The sequence below is a fragment of the Oncorhynchus gorbuscha genome, linkage group LG04, assembly GCF_021184085.1.
Source record: "Oncorhynchus gorbuscha isolate QuinsamMale2020 ecotype Even-year linkage group LG04, OgorEven_v1.0, whole genome shotgun sequence".
Classification (NCBI taxonomy): domain Eukaryota; kingdom Metazoa; phylum Chordata; class Actinopteri; order Salmoniformes; family Salmonidae; genus Oncorhynchus; species Oncorhynchus gorbuscha.
The window spans coordinates 19,431,305-19,454,310 of record NC_060176.1 but is presented as its reverse complement, the minus strand read 5'-3'; the positions used below and the strand labels follow the sequence as shown (position 1 = coordinate 19,454,310).

Here is a 23,006-nt window from a genome sequence, read left to right as displayed (position 1 = left end):
ATTGGGGTGCCCAAATGTATGCACCTGTCTAATTTTGTTTTGATGCATATTGCACATTCTCTGTTAATCCAATAAACCTCATTTCACTACTGAAATATTACTGTGTCCATCAGTTACTTGATAGATCAAAATGAAATTGCTGATCCACACACCCAATTATTTATAAATGGAAATCATGGAAATTGTCAGGGGTGCTCAAATTTTTTCATACGACTGTAGTTCATCATTAGTAAGATACTTTGCATTCTGTTCTGTGGAAAGAGAATGGACCAATATGTCTCTGGCTGGATACATTCCCTGAAAAGGTTAACTGGTCTGTGATGATAACTTTGAAACTTCCAGAAGACGGAGTGAAATGCAGGTGGATGCACCATTAACATTTACCAAAGACTTCAAGCCGGAATGAATTGGATTGCCAGGCTGGCCTTTTACTGTAATATATGCATCCTATCTCCTGATTGTGACTGTGGTAGTCTGAAAAGCAGACCATGAATACATTTGAAGTAAATTTATGAAAAGCAACATGGAAAACGCTTGTGAAGGTCATTCTCACTGCGGTGCTGCCTGAAATTACATGCCCCTAAAATGCTGATTTGGATAGTTGTAATGAAATAAAATGAGAACTCTTCCTTTGTAGTGGGAAAGCATGTAATATGAATATAAATCTCACACAGTGTAGCATTGCCTCGCATCACTGAAAATAAGCAGCCCACTGTGTTCTCCAGGCCAAATAATCACCATTATAGCGAATATAAACAGCCTATGCCGTTTGAGAGAGAAAGGACATGCTTTACAATTCAATTGAAATTCAGCGTTGTGTCCCAGGCATCTGTCCAATATTCTCCTGGGATTTATTGCCAAGCCCTTGAGGGCGTCTGTCATCAGCGGTGCATTGAGACATTCAGGCGCTAGTACAGTGCTCCTGGTGACAGAAAGAAGCAGAGACCATTCCCCGGTTAGGTCAGGCTGACCTGCCTTTAACTTTATTTAAAACAATCTGATCCGTTCCCTCAGGACAAATGTACCAGGCTAAACATGAGTTTATGCCATCCAATGCGACGGTTCAAGTGCTTGTCCCTAGAAATACAACACATAGACATACTTCTGAAATAATGCGTAATCTTCATGTCAATCAACACACTAGTATACAGCATACATCCCTAGGCTGTGAATGATTAGATGTCCACCTTGCAGGGACTTTGCTATTCAGAGAATAAAGACAAATGATCAAATAATCTCTGACAGATTACTTCAATTCAAGGTACAATTAAATTCCACATTCATTGCCATTGGCCATCTTAAACTCATCACTTGTCTTGTTTTCTCCTCTGTCCCCAATTTATGTGACAGGGATGGTTTAGTCAAGAAATGTTACATTTTTTTTATAGATACCTCAGGCTTTTGCACTAGAACATGTTTCCAGTTAACTGGGGCTGTATGATATGTGGGGATGATCGTGACACCTGCCTGTGTCTGATTGGTTCCCAGCTCTTCCAGTGCAGCAGCAGGTCACTCAGAGCCACTGTGATTGGCTCCTTGCTCATTGACCCTGTTGCTTCACCTCAGAGGAAGAAGATATTACAACTGACCTTTGTCTGCTTGTGTCTCCAATTTACTCTAACAGGGAGACCTTCTTACAGATCACAAGACCATTGCATATTAGTGCAGAATATACTGTAGCAGGTTCATAGTTCATCAAACCAGACACTTTACACTTGATTGTGTCGCTACCATGCTGTGTTGTCTTTTGTCTATCTTTATGTAGTGTTGTGGTGTCTCGTCGTGTGTTTTGTCCTATACTCATATTTTATTTTTAATCCCATCCCCATCGCTGCAGGAGGCCGTCATTGTAAATACGAATTTGTTCTTAACTGACTTAGTTAAATAAAAATAAATGAATAAAAGATTAACGTGGGCATGATACTAGGAGGAGAAAGTGTTATGGTTAATGCTCAACACAAGCAGCTTCTGAAGTCAGATAACCTGTGAAGGCATCTCTCTCCAGACTCTATTTAGAGGAACATGTTGACAGCACAATCTGTAAGGTTAGGATGCTGAACAGTGAGTAGAGTAGAGAGTTATCAGAGAACATGTAAAAGTACGTCAGAGGAAATCCTCACTATGGCTTTGATATAGTCCCTGACTCCGGGTGATACTTGTGTATTTGGCTGATGGAAGGCTGCTGGTGCACGTCAAGTTCAGATGGACAACAACTGATCAGCTTCTGGCTATCAAATCAACTGCAGTGGATTCTGATTGCAAAGCAAACTGCAGTGTGTACTAGGATCTGGCCTTGGGATGAAGGAAAAGCCAGCATTATCCCAGTCTCAGTATGGGCTCCATAGAGGTAATCACAGTGACACGCACTCCTTCCACCCCCTCAAAGCCATCTTCACTGTCCCTCCTCAGACTGGCCCGTCAGACCTGGAGCCGGGCAAGCAGCCGGGAGACAGGCTGAGGAGCCACAGAGTATGGCCAGAGCCCGGTAATGAGGTTTTCTCCACTGCAGCCAGAGGGCAGTCAGCCAAGACTCCAAATCAACAAAAAAAAATACAATTTCAATAAATAGGCAATTAGCCCTGCTAGGGGAACCGTGGATCTCTCTACTTCTCGTCGGTCTTGCTCTCCTTTCCACCCTCCCTCCAGTCAGAGAACTGCTTGCCCTGCATACAAACTATCCAGAAATATGATTAAAGCTATCAATGTTTTAGAATGGAAAATGTAGTTTCATCGTCTTTGGCACATCAATGTGGGTAGAACTTAAGTGAGCAGTGCCTCTTTTTCCAAATGCACAATGTCTGTACATGGTTTGAGTGGTTTATAACCCTAACTGCTCATGCAGGGATGAGAAGAGTGACCAGTATAGAGGGATTTGAAGGAGGACAGGATGTCGTTTGACTGACTTTGAGAAAAAGAAACGTGTTTGTACCACGACTACATCAATGTTCCCCGTAATAACCCATAGGGATTCATTTGGCTTTTACATCAGACTTCATCTATGGAATTGCTCAAACTGCCAACTCACTCCACCACTGTGTGACTCCAAAGTATTGAGGGAATATGAGTCAAACAGACTTGACATGTGATATTCATGTCAAAATATCATATCATGAAAACAGCTACTGAGGGAAAATATAAAAAAATGTAACATACGGATAAAATAGAGATATACAGTGCCAAAACATTTCTGCAGCATTGAAGGCCCCCAGGAACACAGTGGCCTCCATCCTTCTTAAAATGGAAGACGTTTGTAACCACCAAGACTATCTAGAGCTGGCCGCCCGGGCAAACTTAAGCATTTGAGGGAGAAGGGCCTTGAGAAAGAACATGTAAAAGTTATTGGCCAGTGAGGTGACCAAGAACCCGATAGTCACTCTGACAGAGTTCCAGAGTTCTTCTGGAGATGGGAGAACCTTCCAGAAGGACAACCATCACTGCAGCACTCCACCAATTAGGCCTTCTACGGAGTGGCTTCTTTCTGGTCACTATCATAAAAGGCACGACTGCCCACTTTGAGTGGAGAGATTCTTTGGTCTTATAAAACTAAGATTGAACTCTTTGGCCTGAATGCCAAGTGCCATGTCTGGAGGAAACCTGGCACCATCCCTACGGTGAAGCATGGTGGTGGCAGCATCATGCTGTGGGGATGTTCTTCAGCGGCAGGGACTGGGAGACTAGTTAGGATCGAGGGAAAGATGAATGGAGCAAAGTACAGGGAGATCCTTGGTGAAAACTTGCTACATCCAGAGTGCTCAAGACCTCGGAAGGGGAACCTTCTCCCCAGTCTAACAGCACAACAACCCTAAGCACACAGCCACGACAACACAAGAGGGGCTTGGGACAAGTCTCTGAATGTCGGACCTGAAAATAGCTGTACAGCGACACTCCCCAGCCAATCTAGCATGGCTTCAGAGGATTTGCAGAGAAGGAATGGGAGAAACTCCCCAGATAGAGGTGTGCCAAGCTTGAAGCATCATACCCAAGAATTGATGCTGTAGTCGCTGCCGAAGCTGCTTCAACAAAGTACTGAGTAAAGGGTCAGAATACTTACGTAAATGGGGTTTTGCAAAAATTTCTGAAAACATATTTTTGCTTTGAAATGGGGTATTGTGTGTAGATGGGGGAGGGTGGACTATTTAATCAATTTCAGAATAAGGCTGTAACGAAACAAGATGTGGAAAAAGGGGGTCTGAATAATTTCAGAATGAGCTATATCAATGAATTTCTGTAACAATGTTCCAGCACCCTCTAGTGGTAATCTGCTGCACCCAGAGAGAATACAAATTTAACAGTGAAACTATTTGTATGGATTTTCTGCACCAAATATCCCTGATATGTTTTGAAGTCATCAAACCACCATCTACTGAAGTGGTATCGCCATACGAGCCATCTAAACCCAACTCAGTGTTCCAGATTGTATGATTTACATTTGCTAATGGAAGAGCAAAGCATTGCTTTTAGGACTTAGGTAGCCATTCCCCTCTGTCCTTCTTGTTAGAGCTAGAGAACAGCCAAATGCATCACCATTCCCCTCTGTCCTTCTGGTTAGAGCTAGAGAACAGCCAAATGCATCACCATTCCCCTCTGTCCTTCTGGTTAGAGCTAGAGAACTGCCAAATGCATCACCATTCCCCTCTGTCCTTCTGGTTAGAGCTAGAGAACAGCCAAATGCATCACCATTCCCCTCTGTCCTTCTGGTTAGAGAACAGCCAAATGCATCACCATTCCCCTCTGTCCTTCTGGTTAGAGAACAGCCAAATGCATCACCATTCCCCTCTGTCCTTCTGGTTAGAGAACAGCCAAATGCATCACCATTCCCCTCTGTCCTTCTGGTTAGAGAACAGCCAAATGTATCACCATTCCCCTCTGTCCTTCTGGTTAGGGTTAGAGAACAGCCAAATGCATCACCATTCCCCTCTGTCCTTCTGGTTAGAGAACAGCCAAATGCATCACCATTCCCCTCTGTCCTTCTGGTTAGAGAACAGTCAAATGCATCACCATTCCCCTCTGTCCTTCTGGTTAGAGCTAGAGAACAGCCAAATGCATCACCATTCCCCTCTGTCCTTCTGGTTAGAGCTAGAGAACAGTCAAATGCATCACCATTCCCCTCTGTCCTTCTGGTTAGAGCTAGAGAACAGCCAAATGTATCACCATTCCCCTCTGTCCTTCTGGTTAGAGCTAGAGAACAGCCAAATGCATCACCATTCCCCTCTGTCCTTCTGGTTAGAGCTAGAGAACAGCCAAATGCATCACCATTCCCCTCTGTCCTTCTGGTTAGAGCTAGAGAACAGTCAAATGCATCACCTTTCCTGGTTTCAGTTTAAAGCAGAGGGTCCTATATAAAAGTTTTATATAGCTCTGTATCACATCAAATAGTACACAGGAGTATTTAATAAAATCCTTTATTCATAAACTTGATGCAAGTTTACAAAGTACTGTACACGGTCAAAATGACCCTTGCAATGAGAAACAAAATAAAACCAAAGCATGCCAACAGTGCATAACTTCATAACCCGCTCAAACGCCAATCACAAAATGAAGCCAGAAAAAAAAGGAACCAATAATTCATTTTAGGTCTCAAACCAAAATCTCCCAACGCACTGGGCTGTTAGTCAGACAACTGGTCTGGATCTGTATAAGAGCTGTAATTCACTGCACACCTGACAGTAGAACAGACATGGGGCCTTCCACGGAGTTAAAAGCCCTTTTGACGTCTGCTCTGATGGCACAGGGATTTAAACAGTAAGAGTTGGAGTACTGCTCTGGGGTGGACAGAATAGTATAGTAGTCCATTAGTTTTATATCTCATACTTCTAACACACGGGTGGGACGCCCATAACTGTTGGAGACAGCATTTTTGCAATTGGTATCCTTTAGAACTAATCTGGTGAGAGTCTGTCCTACATGAATCATCTGTTCCCAGAGACTGGGTTTACAGAGACAGCATCTACCGACCTCTGCAAGAGAATACAAAATGATCCAACCTGACAAATCAAAAATGTCCAGTCCCCACACACACCCTAGTCCCTAGAGTGAAAGTCATTTCTGAGATATCTACATGCTAAACACTACAAAACCAGGAGGTACAGGATCACGATGATGTCCTAGATTAGAAACAACGACCCAAGACAATGAGCTTAAATGGGTGAGGTAAAGCGTTAGTTCACCTTTCTGCATCACAAAACTGATCTGAGGGATTGTATGAGATGTGTGGCCTATGTCCCTCCCACCTCATCACTCCACTACACCCTGTTACCACAGTCTTACCAGTGACTACTTTAAAAAGATAGACAAGCCAAATGGAGAGCGCGCAAGCCAATGGTTACTGTAATTATAGGAGGGGAAAATACATTTGGAAGTAAACAATAGTTTAAAAAAACTTGCATCTTGCTAAGTCAAGTGTGCAGTAGCTATGTATTCCTGAGTTTGCTTCTCCAGAGAACACAGGGAGGGAGTTTCTAGCCAGGGCATGTTCACAATGAGGTCAGCCATGTGGGAAAGCTGTAGCACACTTGATACCAATACCTAACGGCTAAGACAACAATCAACAGTTATCCATGTGTAGTAGACATATTTAGTAATAAAGTCAGTCACCATATTGAGTGAATAGTAATAAACGTCTAAATGAGTCTTCAGTGCCACCATTTTTGACATAACGTGATGCATGGTGTTGTACAGGTGGGGTGGCTGACTTTACAACAAATACAAGGTAGATGGAGCTTAATTACACATTATTAGTATATTTCACATGGGTGAAAAGCAGAATATTTACTAGGAACAAGCTGGTTCCTATGCTGGTTTTTGCGACAACGTACTTCTAACAGCGTGGATAATACCCACATAAAAAAAGCACCCATTAATGTGTGTAATAACATTAAATCAAATGCGTCACACAATATTCTGCATATTACTCAAATAGCTAAGACTTGGCATGCTCCAGGTTTGACAGTGCTGAGGATGGTCATGAGTTAGGGGTTCCTTTGAAAAAGTTATTTCCATCACTGACAACCAAGATCATGAGGTCAAGTGAATAATCAGGTAGAAAACAGGGTACCAGAGAGGGGAGGCAAAGGATGGAAATGAGTGGGCCTGTCTTTTGTTGAAGGCATTACTACACACACACACACACACACACACCTTACAGTCAGACCTGAAAATATTTGATTATTGAGCATGTGGTATGAAGTGAAGTCCACTGCAACTACGAGCCATGGATGGGCGATCTGGGAGTGAACAAGCTAGTTAGACCATGGATGGGCGATCTGGGAGTGAACAAGCTAGTTAGACCATGGATGGGCGATCTGGGAGTGAACAAGCTAGTTAGACCATGGATGGGCGATCTGGGAGTGAACAAGCTAGTTAGACCATGGATGGGCGATTTGGGAGTGTGAACAAGCTAGTTAGACCATGGATGGGCGATCTGGGAGTGTGAACAAGCTAGTTAGACCATGGATGGGCGATTTGGGAGTGTGAACAAGCTAGTTAGACCATGGATGGGCGATTTGGGAGTGTGAACAAGCTAGTTAGACCATGGATGGGCGATCTGGGAGTGTGAACAAGCTAGTTAGACCATGGATTCAAATTAGACAGGGGACTGCACTGAGACGTTTTCAAATTATTGTGTGTACATATTACCTCTTAACGATTGTGTGCAGAGCCTTACTGAAAGGTTCATCAAGTTTGAGTCACCGGGGAAATTAGCCAGCATATTTGGAAAGCCCAAAAACCACCACTGTGTCATTGAGTAAAAGGAATGGTGTCACTTTTGAACATATGAAACCACTAACAAAAGTATTTCAATTTATACAGGAAAACAAAAAACAATAGTAGTCATTATGCTTACATAAAAACATGGTTTAAAGGTGTTCCTTTTAACTTCTGCAAGAGTGTCCATGAAGCAAATGCTTTATCCTCCATCTGAAATACACCTTGAGAAATTGATGCCCCCAGTCTCCGCCCGCTTGAACCACAAAACCCACACAAATTTACGTTAAAAACAATTAAATCAATTCTCAGAAATACAACTTTACATGGAGTTAAATTCAACTACATTACAGTGATTAAATCCAACCTGCCTTTGCTAAGCCTGGTCATATTTCCAAAAGCAGCCTGAGAGATTGGGCTGGGTGGAGGCGCCTCCACCTCTTGTGCTCAACAGGATATCCTCCATTAAGCCGTCTCAGTCCCACATTGGTCAGGAGTTTTTAGCTCTCCTCTCTCCATTCAGGGTCTTTGACTTTTGTAGACCAGGCGTTGTTTAAGGAAGCTATCTTTAGGAGGACATGTTATTCCAGAAGGAGGAATCATGGCAATATACAGATAGATACACAAGCACAGATATGACAGAGGCCATCCATGGGGAGTGAGGTGGTGCTCATTCCCACTACCAGCGTGTCATTGTCCATCCCAGCCTCCACTGTCACAAGGGGAATGTCACCTGTCATTCTCTGTTCCAGTCTGTGGAAGGAGAATCTCAGCCCGTCACGCGACTGACGGAGAGCTTCAAATCACTAGCAAAAGCCATGCCTCAACCTTGACCCGAAATCACAGGCAGTAAGTAAGCTCTACTTTGCTTGCCCAGAGTAGGATTTAAGGGAGTTGCACAAGATATGGAGCTAATTCAATGCTCAGGGGATTAGGGGTGAGATTGTAACAGGAAGAACACAGAGGGAGCGATTGCACAAGTGAGAGAAAGATAAATAGCAAGAGGGTGGATCCCCTATTGCAAAGTGGATAAGGTGGTTGGTCAGCGAGGGGTTTTAACCATTGGTTGGTCGGTTCTCATGGTAACAGAATGGGGATCAAACTCCCAATGAAAACAACTCCAGTTAGAGGGAAAAGAAAATGAGGGAGGGGGGGTGCTCCTAAGACATGTGGTCCCAGTGGAGGCATGGCAACAGTCCTCTTAACCATCCTCCTTAGGGGGAGTGTACCAGCCTACAAGGATCAGACAAGAGACAGTACACTCAGTTATACTGGACAAAACACAATCAGTTCATCCTAGACAGTAGGATTGATCAAAGAGTTGGATGCATTTTTATCTTGACCTAAGAACAAATCACTGTAGCTGCGATATGAAACCTTATTGGATCTTGCAATACACTACATTACCAAAAGTATGTGGACACCCTCTCGTCGAACATCTCATTCCAAAATCATGGGCATTAATATAGAGTTGGTTCCCCCCTTGATACTATAACAGCCTCCACTCTTCTGGGAAGGTGTTCCACTAGATGTTGGAACAGCTGCTGGGACTTGGTACCATTCAGCCACAAGAGTATTATATTAGTGAGGTCAGGTAGAATCTAGCATGTCATTGTATGCTGTAGCATTAAGATTTCCCTTCACTGGAACTAACGGGCCCGAATCATGAATAACACATACAGACAATTATTCCTCCTTCCCTAAACTTTACAGTTGACACTATGCAGTCGGGCGGGTAGCGTTCTCCTGCCATCCGCCAAAACCAGATTCGTCCGTCGGACTGCCAGTTGGAAGTGTGATTCATCACTCCAGAGTCCAGTAGCGGCAAGCTTTTCACCACTCCAGCCGACGCTTGGCGATGCACATGGGGATCTTAGGCTTGTGTGCAGCTGCTCGGTCACGGAAACCCTTTTCACGAAGCTCCCGACAAACAGTTATTGTACTGACGTTGCTTCCAGAGGCAGTTTGGAACTCTGTAGCGAGTGTTGCAACCGAGGATAGACAATGTTAACACACTACGCACTTCAGCACTCGGCAGTCCCATTCTGTGAGCTTGTGTGGCATGACAACTGAGCCGATGTTGCGCCTAGACGTTTCCACTTCACAAAAATAGCACTTACAGTAGACTGGGGCAGCTCTAGCAGGTAAGACATTTGACAAAGTGACGTGTTGGAAAGGTGGCATCCTATAACAGTGCCACGTCGAAAGCCACAGAGCTCTTCAGTAAGGCCATTCTACTGACAAGGTTAGTCTATGGAGCTTGCATGGTTGTGTGCTTAATTTTGTACACCTGTCAACAACAGGTGTGGTTGAAATAGCCAAATATACTCATTTAAAAAGGGGTGTCCACATACTTCGTATATATACTGTATTTTCCCAACCACTGATTGCTGTATGGAGGGATGTAATCTCATGGTCAAACAGGATACAAGATGTGTAACTGGACATGGTAACACTCACCGTTCTTTTCATGGATCTGGACCAGGGATTTGTATGACTGCTGTGCTCTGGCAAGATTGTATTGGTTCTGAAACAAAAACAGTGCCTATATCAAACTTGTGGTTATGAATGCCCCAAGCAGTGTAAAGGCTCAGGACTAAGCACCATTAGTTTGATGAAGTCTGACTGCATGGTGGACGCCTTTCAATCAGCTTCCCCCAGAGAATTTTGCCGCTCGATCTGTTATCATGCTACGTTTGCACGCACCGCGGGTGACCATTAATCGCATCATAATAAATAGCGTGTTGAACCGTGTGAGGATCTGAGGAGCCGGGAGCTGGATCTATTTTCTCCAGTGTGGGTGTAATAAAATTCAGCTTCAGAGTGGAACTGGCTCTTATAGGAAAAAGTCAGAGTCCTATCAACCCAGTAACAGAAAGATTGGTATTCTTATGTTTTTGATTAATAGGTACATTTCTGGCATTTTATTAACCATACCTACCCAACTTTAGTAAACTTAGGACAGATATGATAAACTCTTTCATTAGACAAGATTTGAAATCAACATAGCGGAGTATCAGGTATATGGTGTACAAGGTTAGATCCTAACTTTTAAAGAACAGATTCTCATACAGCAGGCCCCAAGATTCCTTGAAACTGCAGCTTGTCTAAAATATCCCTGTCATTTGGTCTGCTCCGAATTCTACTGGGATCCCAGAGCCAGATTAGTGTGACTGTGCTGAGAGAAGAGGGAGAGAAATGACAGCATGGAGTGGATTGATGTGAAGCATCAGCATTAAGAGATGAGCAGCACCGCACTGTTCCAGCGGCGCTAAGTAACAACGTCCTGTTTAAATGAAGTGCTGGGGGCTTACAGATACCTCATTTCCATAGAGCAGCATGGACCAGCTAGCTAGCCACACACACACACACACACAGCTCACCCCTTTATCCATGTCAGAACACAGTGTCAATACACCCTGTAGTATGCATCATGTTAACACATTACAAAGCTCTCTGCCCCCTTAAACAAACTATGCTTACCTTATTGGCTCCAAACTGAACTCTGGCTTTTCCCTTGACTAAAGTGGCGTTGATCTGCATGATTACAGACTCTATGGAATAGGCACTGCTCCAGCCCTGAAATCAAATGGCGATACATCAATGACCTAGCATTTACCTCCACTGTAAAATAACAGTGGACAAGTTTTGAACTGACATTGTGGCATAAAAACATACCTGCTTTGTGAGAAGCTCCATGCACAGGGCACCCCCTCCAAGAACATAACTTAAAGACAACAGGTGAAAGAAGAATATTAGAATATGTAGATATTTATTTTGGTGTTTTGATCACCTTTTTTTATCTCTTATCCACAAGCACAGATGATCTCCTTTTAGCTAAACTGCCACTTCTGACATTCAGATTTTCACTGGCTGCTGACAATGTCTGGACCAGAAGAGACCGCCCTTCCGTCATGGTTAAGTGAGGGGAGCAACTCCGTCACAGTGGAAACACAGCAGAAAAAAACAAAACCATTCCCCTCATACGCAGTGAACTGAACTCACCCTCCAGACAGCACAGGAGAAGCCACCCGTACAAATGGTGGATCAAAAGGGAAATTATCCTGCAGGTAGAAAACAAAATAGCATTAAAATGAGAACAGCCAACACTACCAAACTGGCTTTGCTTTCTAGTATCAGCATTGGTTCTTACTTTATATGAGAAGTTTAGCAGAATGTAATCCATTCCCTCCTTTTCCTTTAAAACCTGCAGGTCACTGTGTAGGGGACTGTCTGGATCTACGCTGTTGAGCAAATAGAACACATCATTATACATCTGCCACATGCTAGAATTATACAGTACTCCTATGGTAAACAGGCCTAGTGCCGAAAGAGCAGTGAATGCGATAAGGCATCATCCACCCTCATCCTGAGATCCAGCCTTCCTGTTAACTTCCTCCAGTCTTAACCACAGTATAACCGCCCTCTTTAGTTACTTACGTTCTCAGCTTGACGTGCCATTCATACAGGCTGTCATTGACCAGCTCCACTGAATAGATACCTGGAAGAGAATGCAGAGTCTGGTAAGTGACATTCGGAATCAAACTGTCATTTTTTGATTTATTGCAACATATCTGAAGCGCTTTCTAGCACTGCCGCAGTGAAGTACGTACCCATCTTGTAACTCTGGGACCGGTATATCTCCCGGAGCTCCTTCATGAGGCGGTCTGAGGCCTGCACTGAACCAGACACCGCACCCTGCAACACACACACAGGGTAATACACCGATATCCAAACATACAGCACATTCAACGATTGGGGATAATAATGCACATAGACACTGACGGCAACGATTAAATGAAATGTTTACAGGCCCAGCTCAAATACGCTAATAGCTCTCTGCATTTAGATAAAAAGTCTACAAACTCCTAGAAATGAACAGTTATTGATCAGCATGGAGACAAAATGCTTAAGAACTAACTGGCAGTATACAGTTTGCTACAGTATATGGGAGAACTTCACAGGTAACATAGCAAGGCTCTCATCTGCAATAATGATAGATTTGAAGAGCTGAGCCATTGAATGCAGTAGGGATGGTGGAGGATGAGAGAAGAGTATCTCATTTATAAGTCTCTCAGAGCTGCTCACAGACCTTAGGGGAAACAGCTGTATTCTAAATCAACAATTAAGAGAGCCATGGGTAAATGTTAGATAACATGATTACTATCAGAATGACTAATTGTCATTTAGTCTACGCAATCCATGTCGATCATGTCCTAGTTTACAAATACAGTCCTAAACAGCATAATATTGGTGTACTGCATTGGTAAGAAATTCTCTGAGTAAAACACTGACGGAAAACAAAATGGAATATACATTCCATTCAGAACCACCTGAAAAACTGGTTAGATGCATGCACATTGGCTCTATCATAAAGGGTCACTCTAGACGTCCCAGTGAAACAGTGCTGGGTCCAGTAAACTGTTCTAGGTCTAACGACAGATATATTCCCCATGCATCCCCAAAAGTGTATAAAATGTCACCTTACCGAATGAGCACTTACGTTCAAGTGGTCCTGCCTCTGGTTCTTGCGGATTTTCTCCAGGATGGCCAGGTTCTCCTTCTCGATGCCGTCATCCTCAGACTTCTTTCCATCCACTGGCTCCTCCTCTTTCATCTCATAGTGGTCCAGGTCTTCAATGTCCTGCTGGCACAAAGACAAGATAAGAGCATTAGAAGACAAGTTTAACTTCAAGTTAACACTTCAAATATGTGTGATTGGTATTGAGCCGAGCTTGACATCCAGCATGGCTCAACTCAAATCAGCATGGTAATGTGCAGCGCGATATGTAATGACATTTATTTGAAAAGGGATAAGGACCTCTCCCATTTCCTCTTCTTCCTCCTCTTCGGACGTGACCTCGTCTGTGACCCCATGCTGAAGAAACGCAACAGAGAGAAAGAGTTCAGACAGTTCAATCTCATTCCTAACATGGCATACTTAGTGACGCCAATTGCTTTAGCAAGTTAGATGTAGGCCTATAGTCTAACAAAAAAAACGGTAGTGATATTTGTAGGAATGTTCCGAAATGTGCAAAACCAGTATTCATGTTTCTGCGTAGTCAGAAACAACATTCCTCTACTGTACAGGTAGCTACTATTTAACATTCAACCTCTGCTTCAGTCATTCTAATGACTAAGTAGACTATTTTTTACATTTATTTTACCTTTATTTAACTAGGCAAGTCAGTTAAGAACAAATTCTTATTTTCAATTATGGCTAAGAACAGTGGGTTAACTGCCTTGTTCAGGGGCAGAACAGATATTTCTTTTTACCTTGTCAGCTTGGGGATTCGATTTTGCAACCTTCGGGTTACTAGTCCAACACTAACCACTAAGCTACCTGCCACAACCGTAGCCTTCGGTTGTCTGTTCATTAGTTACGAGGCAAGTTATTCTAGCACCACACACTGTCCCCTCCCACAGGAAGAGTCTATTGATTCCATCCCCGGGACTCTGTACTAATCATTAATGTCTGTGCTGATGGACGGTTTCAGGACTGTATTAGGTTCTTCATGCAGGTTTTTAAACCCTTTCATTAGCTAAGTGTCTTCAATCTCCTTGGTAGCTTCCGACAATAAAATTAAACAAAGGGATTAGGCACATGACTCACTTCAGGTATGTGAAAGGAGATGGTTTTCATGAAAAAGCCTTTATGGTTATTTTTTATTTCAATGCCATCCAACAGAAAAAATATACAGGCCTAGTAGTACTTGAAAACCAGAAAACATTTTGAGTGGACATTAGGCGTCCTTACCTTTCGGTCTTGTCCTACAGGGCCGGCAGGGAGGGGCTGGTCCAGCATCTCTACATCTGGGTGCTGGGGCAGGTTGTACAGCCGACAGAGGTCACAGATGAGCCGCTTTAGCTGCTGCAGGAGCTGGGGGACCGAGGGACAGTACCAGCAGGCACAGTTTGAGTTGGGGAGCACAGGCAGCAGCACTAGACAACACAGCACAGACATGTCAGAGATACATTGGCGTGAAAAAGGATTTGTCCCCTTTCTGATTTTTTACAATGAATGCTAATCAGTTCTTCAACCAAAACCGAATATTAGATAAAGGGAACCTGAGTGAACAAATAAAACAAATGAGATACTTATTGAATTTATATAATAAACAAAGTTATGGAACACCCAATACCAGTGTTAAAAAGTAACTTCCCCTTTACACTCAATAACGGGTTGTGCCACCTGTAGCTGCAATGACTGCAACCAAACACTTCCTGTAGTCATTGTTGATCAGTCTCTCACGTCGCTGTGGAGGAATTTTCACCCACTCCATCTAAAACGGTTTTAACTCAGCGACATGTGGGTTTGAGCATGAACTGCTCGTTTCAGGTCCCGCCATAACATCTCAATCGGGTTCAGATCTAGACTTTGACTGGGCCATTTCAAAGCTTCAAATATGTTTTTTTCTTCATCCATTCTGATGTAGACTTGATTGCGTTTTGCTGTATAAACCAGCTACACTTCAGCTTATGCTCAGACGATACAGACCAAAATTCATGGTTCCTTCAATGATTGCAAGTCATCCAGGTCCTGAGGGAGCAAAGTATCCCCAAACCAACACACTACCACCAAACTTGATCATTGTTATGAGGTTCTTATTGTGGAATGCAGTGTTCGGTTTTCACCAGAAAACTGGAAATCTACATCAGAATGGCTGAAAAGCAACGAAACTGTACATTTTGGAATGGCCTAGTCAAAGTGCAGACTTAAACCCACAAAGGTCGATAAGTTAAAGCAGTTCTATATAAAAGCGTGGGGCAAAGTTTGATGCGAGAGACTGATCAAATGCTTCCTGTAGTTGTCAGTTGCAGTCATTGCAGGAGGAACAACCAGGTACTCTGTAAGATGAAAAATAATTTATCCATACAGGGCATTGGATGTGGAATAAATGTATTAAATCATTATAAAATAGTTATTATTTGAACACAACTTCCCTTGATCTTATATTAGGTTTTGATTGAAGATCTGATAACCTTCAGTGTAAGAAAATATGCAAAAACAGAAATCAGAAAGGGGCCAAAGACTTATTCACTGCATCGTACCTTCACCACGACACACCTTCAGAGACCACGTGAAAGGTAAGATTGTGTCAGGGAATGTCAGACACCTTAGCAACAGTAACTTAGTGCAGAAATGTGTATCTCTGCAAGCTTCTCAGTATTGCTATAGAAGAAATGTATTCTACTGAATGTAGGCCTGGTCCATACATAGTGAAAATGTTGTATAATGCAAATCTAAACACCACAGATATCTTTGATAACTGTACAATAAAATGCAGATCTGGTGGGCTACAAACAGAGCATGCAGTGTGATTAAGTAGGCTAAGTCAAAGAATGTAGCTACATAAGCCGATCTAGCCTACAGAGAACTCAGCGTTTCCCCTAGGATTTCTTTCAGCAGTGGAAAAGGGGGGGGGGGGGCTTGCTCTTTGCTGGTGGAGTCTGGGGGCATGCCCCCCAGAGATATTTTTCGGGTAGAACGACTGAGAAGGGCTTCGAAGGGCGCAGCGGTCTAAGGCACTGCATCTCAGTGCTAGAGACGTCACTACAGACCCAGGTTCGATCGCGGGCTGTATCACAACCGGCCATGATCGGGAGTCTCATAGTGAGGTGCACAAATGGCCCCGCGTCGTCCGGGTTAGGGGAGGGTTTATGCATCATTGTAAAATAAGAATTTGTTCTTAACTGACTTGCCTACTTAAAAGGTTAAATAAAATCAATAAAAGTGGCCCCTTGTGATGACTTTTCAAAAATACATTCTACTCCAAAATGAATGAAAATGTTGACACCATTTGATATAGAAGGGATCGCACCACTGCATTGTAGGGAGAGGAGCAGGCAGTGGCTGTGTGCTCATGGCTCTCACTTGCGCCACTGCTCACTCTATTTGCAATAAATATACCTTGTAATGCTGATCTTAAAAGAGGCTCTCCAGGACTTTTGAATACACAAAGTAGAGCTCACGAGCAACAAATGGTTCCTGAAAGGTGCGTACCGTGTCACATATGTGCATTTCCTTAATATTTAAAACCTGCAATTATTTATTTCTTGTTGTTTACCAGAAAGTCATAAAATTCCACAATTTACAATGCATAATAACAGCCCTATTACATATGCATGACTCCTAGGGCCAGGCAATGAAGTAATCTACCGCAACCCTTTATAGACTTAGAACACAGCTACGGTAACATAGCAATGGTTGACAATTGGTAACTTCACAGAAAATTTGCAAAATGTGACAGTGAAATTCTGCTCCAGCATAACATTTTCTGCATTTTTTCCCTCACAAACATCGCTGATTGATGTGCTGCTGTGTTTTTTGACATGTTTTTTTTATAGTATGGTTGATAGATGTGTTTAATTTCTACTAAAGGTCTAGGTAAGTCATGGTATTTAACAAACTTTAAAGTACTTTTTTAGGAGAGATTGGTCACCACGCAGGCAGCAGCCAAGATTGTTTAATTGATAGTTCTGGTTGCCTAGTAATGGATTTTAATCCAACTTCAGAAGCCTTATTCCTTTACAGATAAGTAAAATGCCCATTCATATCTCCAGAGAAAATGAAAATATTTGGCATGGGTCATCAGAACCTCAAAAGGTTCTACAGCTGCAACATCGAGAGCATCCTGACTGGTTGCATCACTGCCTGGTATGACAACTGTTCTCTCTGTTACTGCACAGCAAGAAGGTACCGGAGCGCCAAGTCTTGTTCCAAGAAGCTTCTACCCATAAACCATGAGACTCCTGAACACGTAATCAAATGGCTACCCAGACTATTTGCATTGCACCCCTCTTACTCTGTTATTATCTATGCATAGTCACTTTAAAAACTCTACCTACATGTACATATTACATCAACAAAACAGTGCCCTCGCACATTGTACCGGTACCCCCCTGTACATAGTCCTGCTATTGTTATTTTACTGCTGCTCTTCAATTACTTGTTACTTTTATTTCTTATTCTTATCTGTTTTTTTAAAACTTCATTGTTGGTTAGGGGCTCGTAAAGTAAGCATCTCACTGTAAGGTCGACACCTGTTGTATTCGACGCATGTGGCTAATAAAATTTGATTTGATTTTGAAGACTGGTTCAAAGATACTACCTCCACCACTGCGACACAAAATGTAGGCTAATTGAGCAAAAGACAGTAATTCTTGTCATAAATGATGCATGTATAAACTGAACTTTGACACATCAAGCCCGAAGTGAGAGGTATAAAAAAAAATACTTAGACCTGCTCTGATGACTAGCCTTTAAAGGGATAGGGCTTAATTGCCAAATCTTGCACTTATTCTACTTACCCAGGGTTAGATGAACTCATGTGCAGTTTGAAGGAAATTGAAGGTAGTGTCGCAAACCACTGCTAACTAGCATTTGCACTAACACAGGTCAGCTTCCTTCAAACTGCATGCAGAGATACAAAAAAATGATATCCATGAATTCATAAGACTCTGGGTAAGTAGAAAAAGGGCTTAATTGCCAAGTAAGTCTCCACTGCAAAATAAATATAGGGGAAACCCTGGAAAATGCTTGGCACAAAAATGGTGATCTCAAAAGTCATCTTATTTTTCTAGCAGAGACTGGAATACCTTCTAGGATTCATAAAAAGGCATTGAGGAGTATATCACCTCAGTCATTGGCTTCATCAATAAGTGCATTGACGATATCGCCCCAACAGTGACCGAACGTACATATCCCAACCAGAAGCAATGGATAACAGGAAACATCCGCATTGAGCTAAAGGCGAGAGCTGCTGCTTTCAAGAAGCGGGACACTAATCTGGACACTTGTAAGAAATCCTGCTATGCCCTCAGACGAACCATCAAACAAGCAAAGCGTCAATACAGGTTTAAGAATGAATCCTACTACACCGGCTGACACTCGTAGGATGTGACAGGGCTTGAAAACTATTACGGACTACAAATACAGCCGCGAGCTGCCCAGTGAGGAGTCTACCAGACGAGCTAAATGCCTTTAATGCTAGCAAGCTTGCATGAGAGCACCAGCTGTTCTAGATGACTGTGGGATAACTCTCAGTAGCCGATATGTGCAAAACCTTCGCAAAGCCGCTGTGCCAGACAGATTACGAGGACGTGTACTCAAAGCATGTGCAGACCAACTGGCACATGTCTTCACTGACATTTTCAAACTCTCCCTGAGAGAGTCTGTAATACCTACATGTTTCAAGCAGACCACCATAGTCCCTGTGCTTAAGAAGGTAACCTGCCTAAATGATTACTGCCCCTTAGCACTCACATCGACAGCCATGAAATGCTTTGACAGGCTGGTCATGGCTCACTTCAACAGTATTCTCCCATATACCATAGGTTAAACTCCAATTCGCATACTTCCCCAACAGACCCATAGATGACACAATCTCAATAGCACTCCATACTGCCCTTTCACACCTGAACAAAAGGAAAATCTATGCGAGAATGCTGTTCATTGACTACAGCTCAGCATTCAACACAAAGCTCATCACTAAGCTAAGGACCCTGGGACTAAACACCTCCCTCTGCAACTGGATGCTGGTCTTCCTGACGGGCCGCCCCCAGGTGGTAAGGGTAGGCAACAACACGTCTACTACACTGACCCTCAACACTGGGGCCCCTCAGGTGTGTGTGCTCAGTCCCCACCTGTACTCCCTGTTCACCCATGCCTGCATGGCCAAACACAACTCCAACACCATCATTAAGTTTGCTGACGACAACAGTGGTAGGCCTGATCACCAACAACGATGAAACAGCCTATAGGGTGGAGGTCAGAGACCTGGCAGTGTGGTGCCAAAGAAGCTGATTGTGGACTACAGGAAAAGGAAAGCCGAACAGGTCCCCCATTAACAACGACGGGGCTGTAGTGACTCGGGTCGAGAGTCAAGTTGCTTGGGGGTCCACATCACCAACAAACAATCATGGTCGAAACACACCACACTGTGGCAGTGTGTCTGTCAAGAAAACCCATCCCTCCGGTTCCACAGAGAGGCACTCGACACTCATACCAAACATGACAGAGGGCTGTCCTATGATGTTTGAGTGACATGAGGGTGACTTCAAAACACTTAAAAACCTCAGCTGCCTAACAGCTGAAACTAAGACAAGAGGAAACAGGCAGAGAACCTGTCCTGCAGCAAAGTACCTCCCTGAATTGGTCTGACACTCATCTCCCTTTAACCTCCAAGACAGGTTGGAACAGCAGTATAAAATTACCCAGCTGTCACTTTCCTATCAGAACTGCTTTACCCAACAACACCAATACAGGTATGGTTAATTAGTCACGAGAAGAGATGTGATAGGTCAAAAAACAACATGTTTCTCCTGCTCCGTATAACACTTAATTGAAGTTTATTTGATTACTATTAATGTATTATAATACGGTTGTTTTAGTTTGGATACGAGCATATGCTAAACGACAAAATTGTAAACAAATACTTCAAATATATTGTCATAATCAGGGTTCATTATCTGAACAATGGGAAGTCTCCTTCCAAAGCATTCACATACTATATCAAAGGCTGGGATTGAAATAGTAGTCAAATAATGATGTAGCACCACAATAATAATAATAATAATAATAATAATAATAATAACAGGCCAGCGTTGTGACATCATGCACAGAGAATGCTCCTGCTGAGCTACAGCCTTGCCCATTAAAAGGGACGGCTAGTTTAGGTAAACTGCTGTTTTTGCACGAGGACGAAAAGGACAGTCGTTCAATCTTCTCTGTGAAACGTTTGGGATAATGGGAGAATTCAGAGTAGAACGCATTTCTCATCCATGAATTGAAATAGGTTTTCCAAACCATACCTCGTGACGGCTCTGCAGAGTCTTAATCTACACAGGAATGCTGTCTGACCCTAGTGTATCTGTAAGCAACAGGGTCAGATCTGCTGGCTCTGCTATAAGTCTAGGCTCAACCAAGTGCTTGTGATGAAATAGCACAGAATAGATAGACGTTACTAAACATGAAATAAGATGCAAAATGTTCAGAAGAACACTCCATCAACTGTTAGTTATACTAGTTGCAGGGCTGAGATATTACCAGGGTGCTGCCCTTTCTGACATCTTCCAGGCGCTCCAACACTTGTGTCAGGCTCGGGTCATCAGAGTCCACAAACCAGATTGGAGGTGTGGAGGGGTACGATTCCTGTGACACATGGGTTTCAATGAAGAGAGAAACAAAACAAAAATAAATCTGCATTATAATGCTGAGAAATTTGATAATTGTTTGGAACAATAACATTGAAATTAAACAGGAGTGTGACATTGGTATGTGTCTGAATCATAAATCTAGGAAATCTCAAGTCATTTTATAGAGACAAAATAAATATCTGATTACTACTTAACATTACCGGAAGCTAAATTAATGTGATGGTGGCCATTTCACATTCCTTATAGAATGTTAACTAGCCAAGTAACGTTAAGAGCACCGAATTCAATCAGTATGCTGGTCAAACGAATGTAGCAAATTGGAAAATACAAACCAACAGCATACAGCTAGCTAAAAGCTGAGCTGGCAGACCACGGTCCTTTGACAAGGCCAGAAGCTGTTTGACAAGTGATGCTTTTGAATCATGCTAGCTAGCAATTATTTACTGACGTCATGAGTATAGCTAACTTAGTGTTATCAGTGACAACTGACGGGCTAAACGTTATTGCGTTGATCATGAAGCATGCTATTACAACAACCACTACGTTAGCTAGCGAACTTGTTAGACAATCAACTAACGTTAGAAAACGCGGAAGTGTAGATAGCTAACGTTAACAATGTTCATCAGTGACGCAGAAAGCGTGCCTAGCCTAGGCCCTAGCATAATGTCATGCCAGTTTCAGGATAACTCTTTGGCTAAAACCAAGACTTGCCCGTCTCTCATTATTGTAGCCATCTAACGTTAAGTACGTAACCTATAATAGTAATATGCAAATATTTACTCATACTAAGTTACTATATTAGAAACAAGTCAGCTACCGTTAGCTAGCTTGCTAACATGCAAATATTGGGACTCCTACTAACGTTAGAAGTATAAACAAAAGTCACAAACAAAAACTTTACATAGCCAAATGATAGCTGGCTAACGTTCGACCGGCCAGAATTTGCTGAGTGTTCCTTTAACCACCTGTCCGTTCGCCTGTCCCGCGCCGCCAGGCTAAAACACTGCGTGTTCTGAGCTAACCTACTGTAACTAGTTACCGCGTTAGCTAGCTAACGCACTAAGCCAGCCATGTCGCCTCGTTTCCCTACTTACCGTAATGTTGCAATGTATAATCAACAGTTTTTCTCCAGTCACATTAAACTGACAGTTTAGCTCATCCGGCTTCCAGTCAATAATTCTGAATCGTTCGTGGTTTGGATCAAAAATGGACTCTAGAAACTTCAGTTCGGCCTTCAGCCCCGAAACCGACATCTTCCACGCATCTCCGGCTGGGCCGCTGGGGAGGAGTGAAGTCGGGACTAAAACTGCAGCCACACAGTCGAGTCCCAAATCAAGCCTTTTAAAACAACGTAATGTAAATGTCAAACCGACTTCAAGACAGGTTAGCAAGCTAGCTAACAAGCCACCAATGGAAACAAGCAATAACAACGCCTTGATTACTCGTCCGTTGTCTTTCAGTCTAGCTGGTATTGTTGTTGATATTAGCCTTCTGATAGTACAATTTTAAGACCATACAACGTGGCCTGGTTGAGTATTTACAGTCCTTTCAATTAGTTGCTTATTTGTTTCGCTGGTCAACAAACTGATCATGATGATGTCCGCAAAATTGTAACCCAACGCAAGCACAGTGTGTCGTTGATCCCCGGCGCTCAACTGTGGTTTCTTCTGGGGTTTAAAGATGGCGTTTTCCCGAGCCTGCAGAATCCCAGCATCCAGTGCGTGCTCAGTTGAGGGGCGGAGGTTAGAACACCAAAATATAGAAGAAATAAATCACCTAGACAACTTTGAAATATTTTTTCACAGCAGTCTTTCTGTGTGGTGACAGTAAACAGTCCGTACCTGGAGCATATTGTCACTAGAATTTTAAACGTGTAGCTGGCCAAAGGTAGTCCTTATCCAGGTGGAAGTTTAGGCCAATAAAATATATTTATAATGTAATTGATGATAAGGCAAACCCATGGAAAACTAATTGGATTGGTTTGCTGATGAGAGAGCTGTCTGACTTTTTAGGGGGTCTTTAATTCACCTTTAGACCACATTTGTTTTTGAAGACTGACTTGTTGAGAAAACACTGTTTGTCCTACGTTATTGTAGCTATGCCCTTGCACCAGAAGATGTAAGTGTCTTTTTAGTTACATTTTT

General features: G+C 42.8%; 1 protein-coding gene across 2 annotated transcripts; it reads right to left on the bottom strand.

Moving 5' to 3' along the window:
• Positions 1 to 5,386: 5,386 nt before the first annotated feature.
• LOC124033805 (ubiquitin-conjugating enzyme E2 Q2-like) lies at positions 5,387 to 22,572 on the bottom strand. 2 transcript variants are annotated; one of them, XM_046346140.1, is made up of 13 exons: positions 21,957 to 22,572; positions 20,753 to 20,857; positions 14,462 to 14,584; positions 13,526 to 13,582; positions 13,208 to 13,348; positions 12,318 to 12,402; positions 12,145 to 12,205; positions 11,858 to 11,948; positions 11,710 to 11,768; positions 11,383 to 11,431; positions 11,188 to 11,283; positions 10,165 to 10,231; positions 5,387 to 8,937 (listed from the first exon to the last, which is right to left on the bottom strand). In XM_046346140.1, exons 1-13 carry the CDS (start codon positions 22,113 to 22,115, stop codon positions 8,906 to 8,908), a joined length of 1,125 nt encoding a protein of 374 aa, XP_046202096.1. In that variant the 5' UTR covers positions 22,116 to 22,572; the 3' UTR covers positions 5,387 to 8,905. The 2 variants fall into 2 exon arrangements, with proteins under 2 accessions (XP_046202096.1, XP_046202095.1); XM_046346139.1 differs by having other exon boundaries at positions 13,193 to 13,348; positions 21,957 to 22,571.
• Positions 22,573 to 23,006: the final 434 nt, after the last annotated feature.

Coding starts and splice junctions, on each gene's coding strand:
- LOC124033805 (XM_046346139.1), bottom strand. CDS start 22,115: ATGTCGGTTTCGGGGCTGAAGGCCGAACTGAAGTTTCTAGAGTCCATT. Junction 13,583..14,461: donor CTGTAGGACAAGACCGAAAG/GTAAGGACGCCT, acceptor GCGTTTCTTCAG/CATGGGGTCACAGACGAGGT. Junction 11,769..11,857: donor TGCTAAACTTCTCATATAAA/GTAAGAACCAAT, acceptor TTCTACCTGCAG/GATAATTTCCCTTTTGATCC.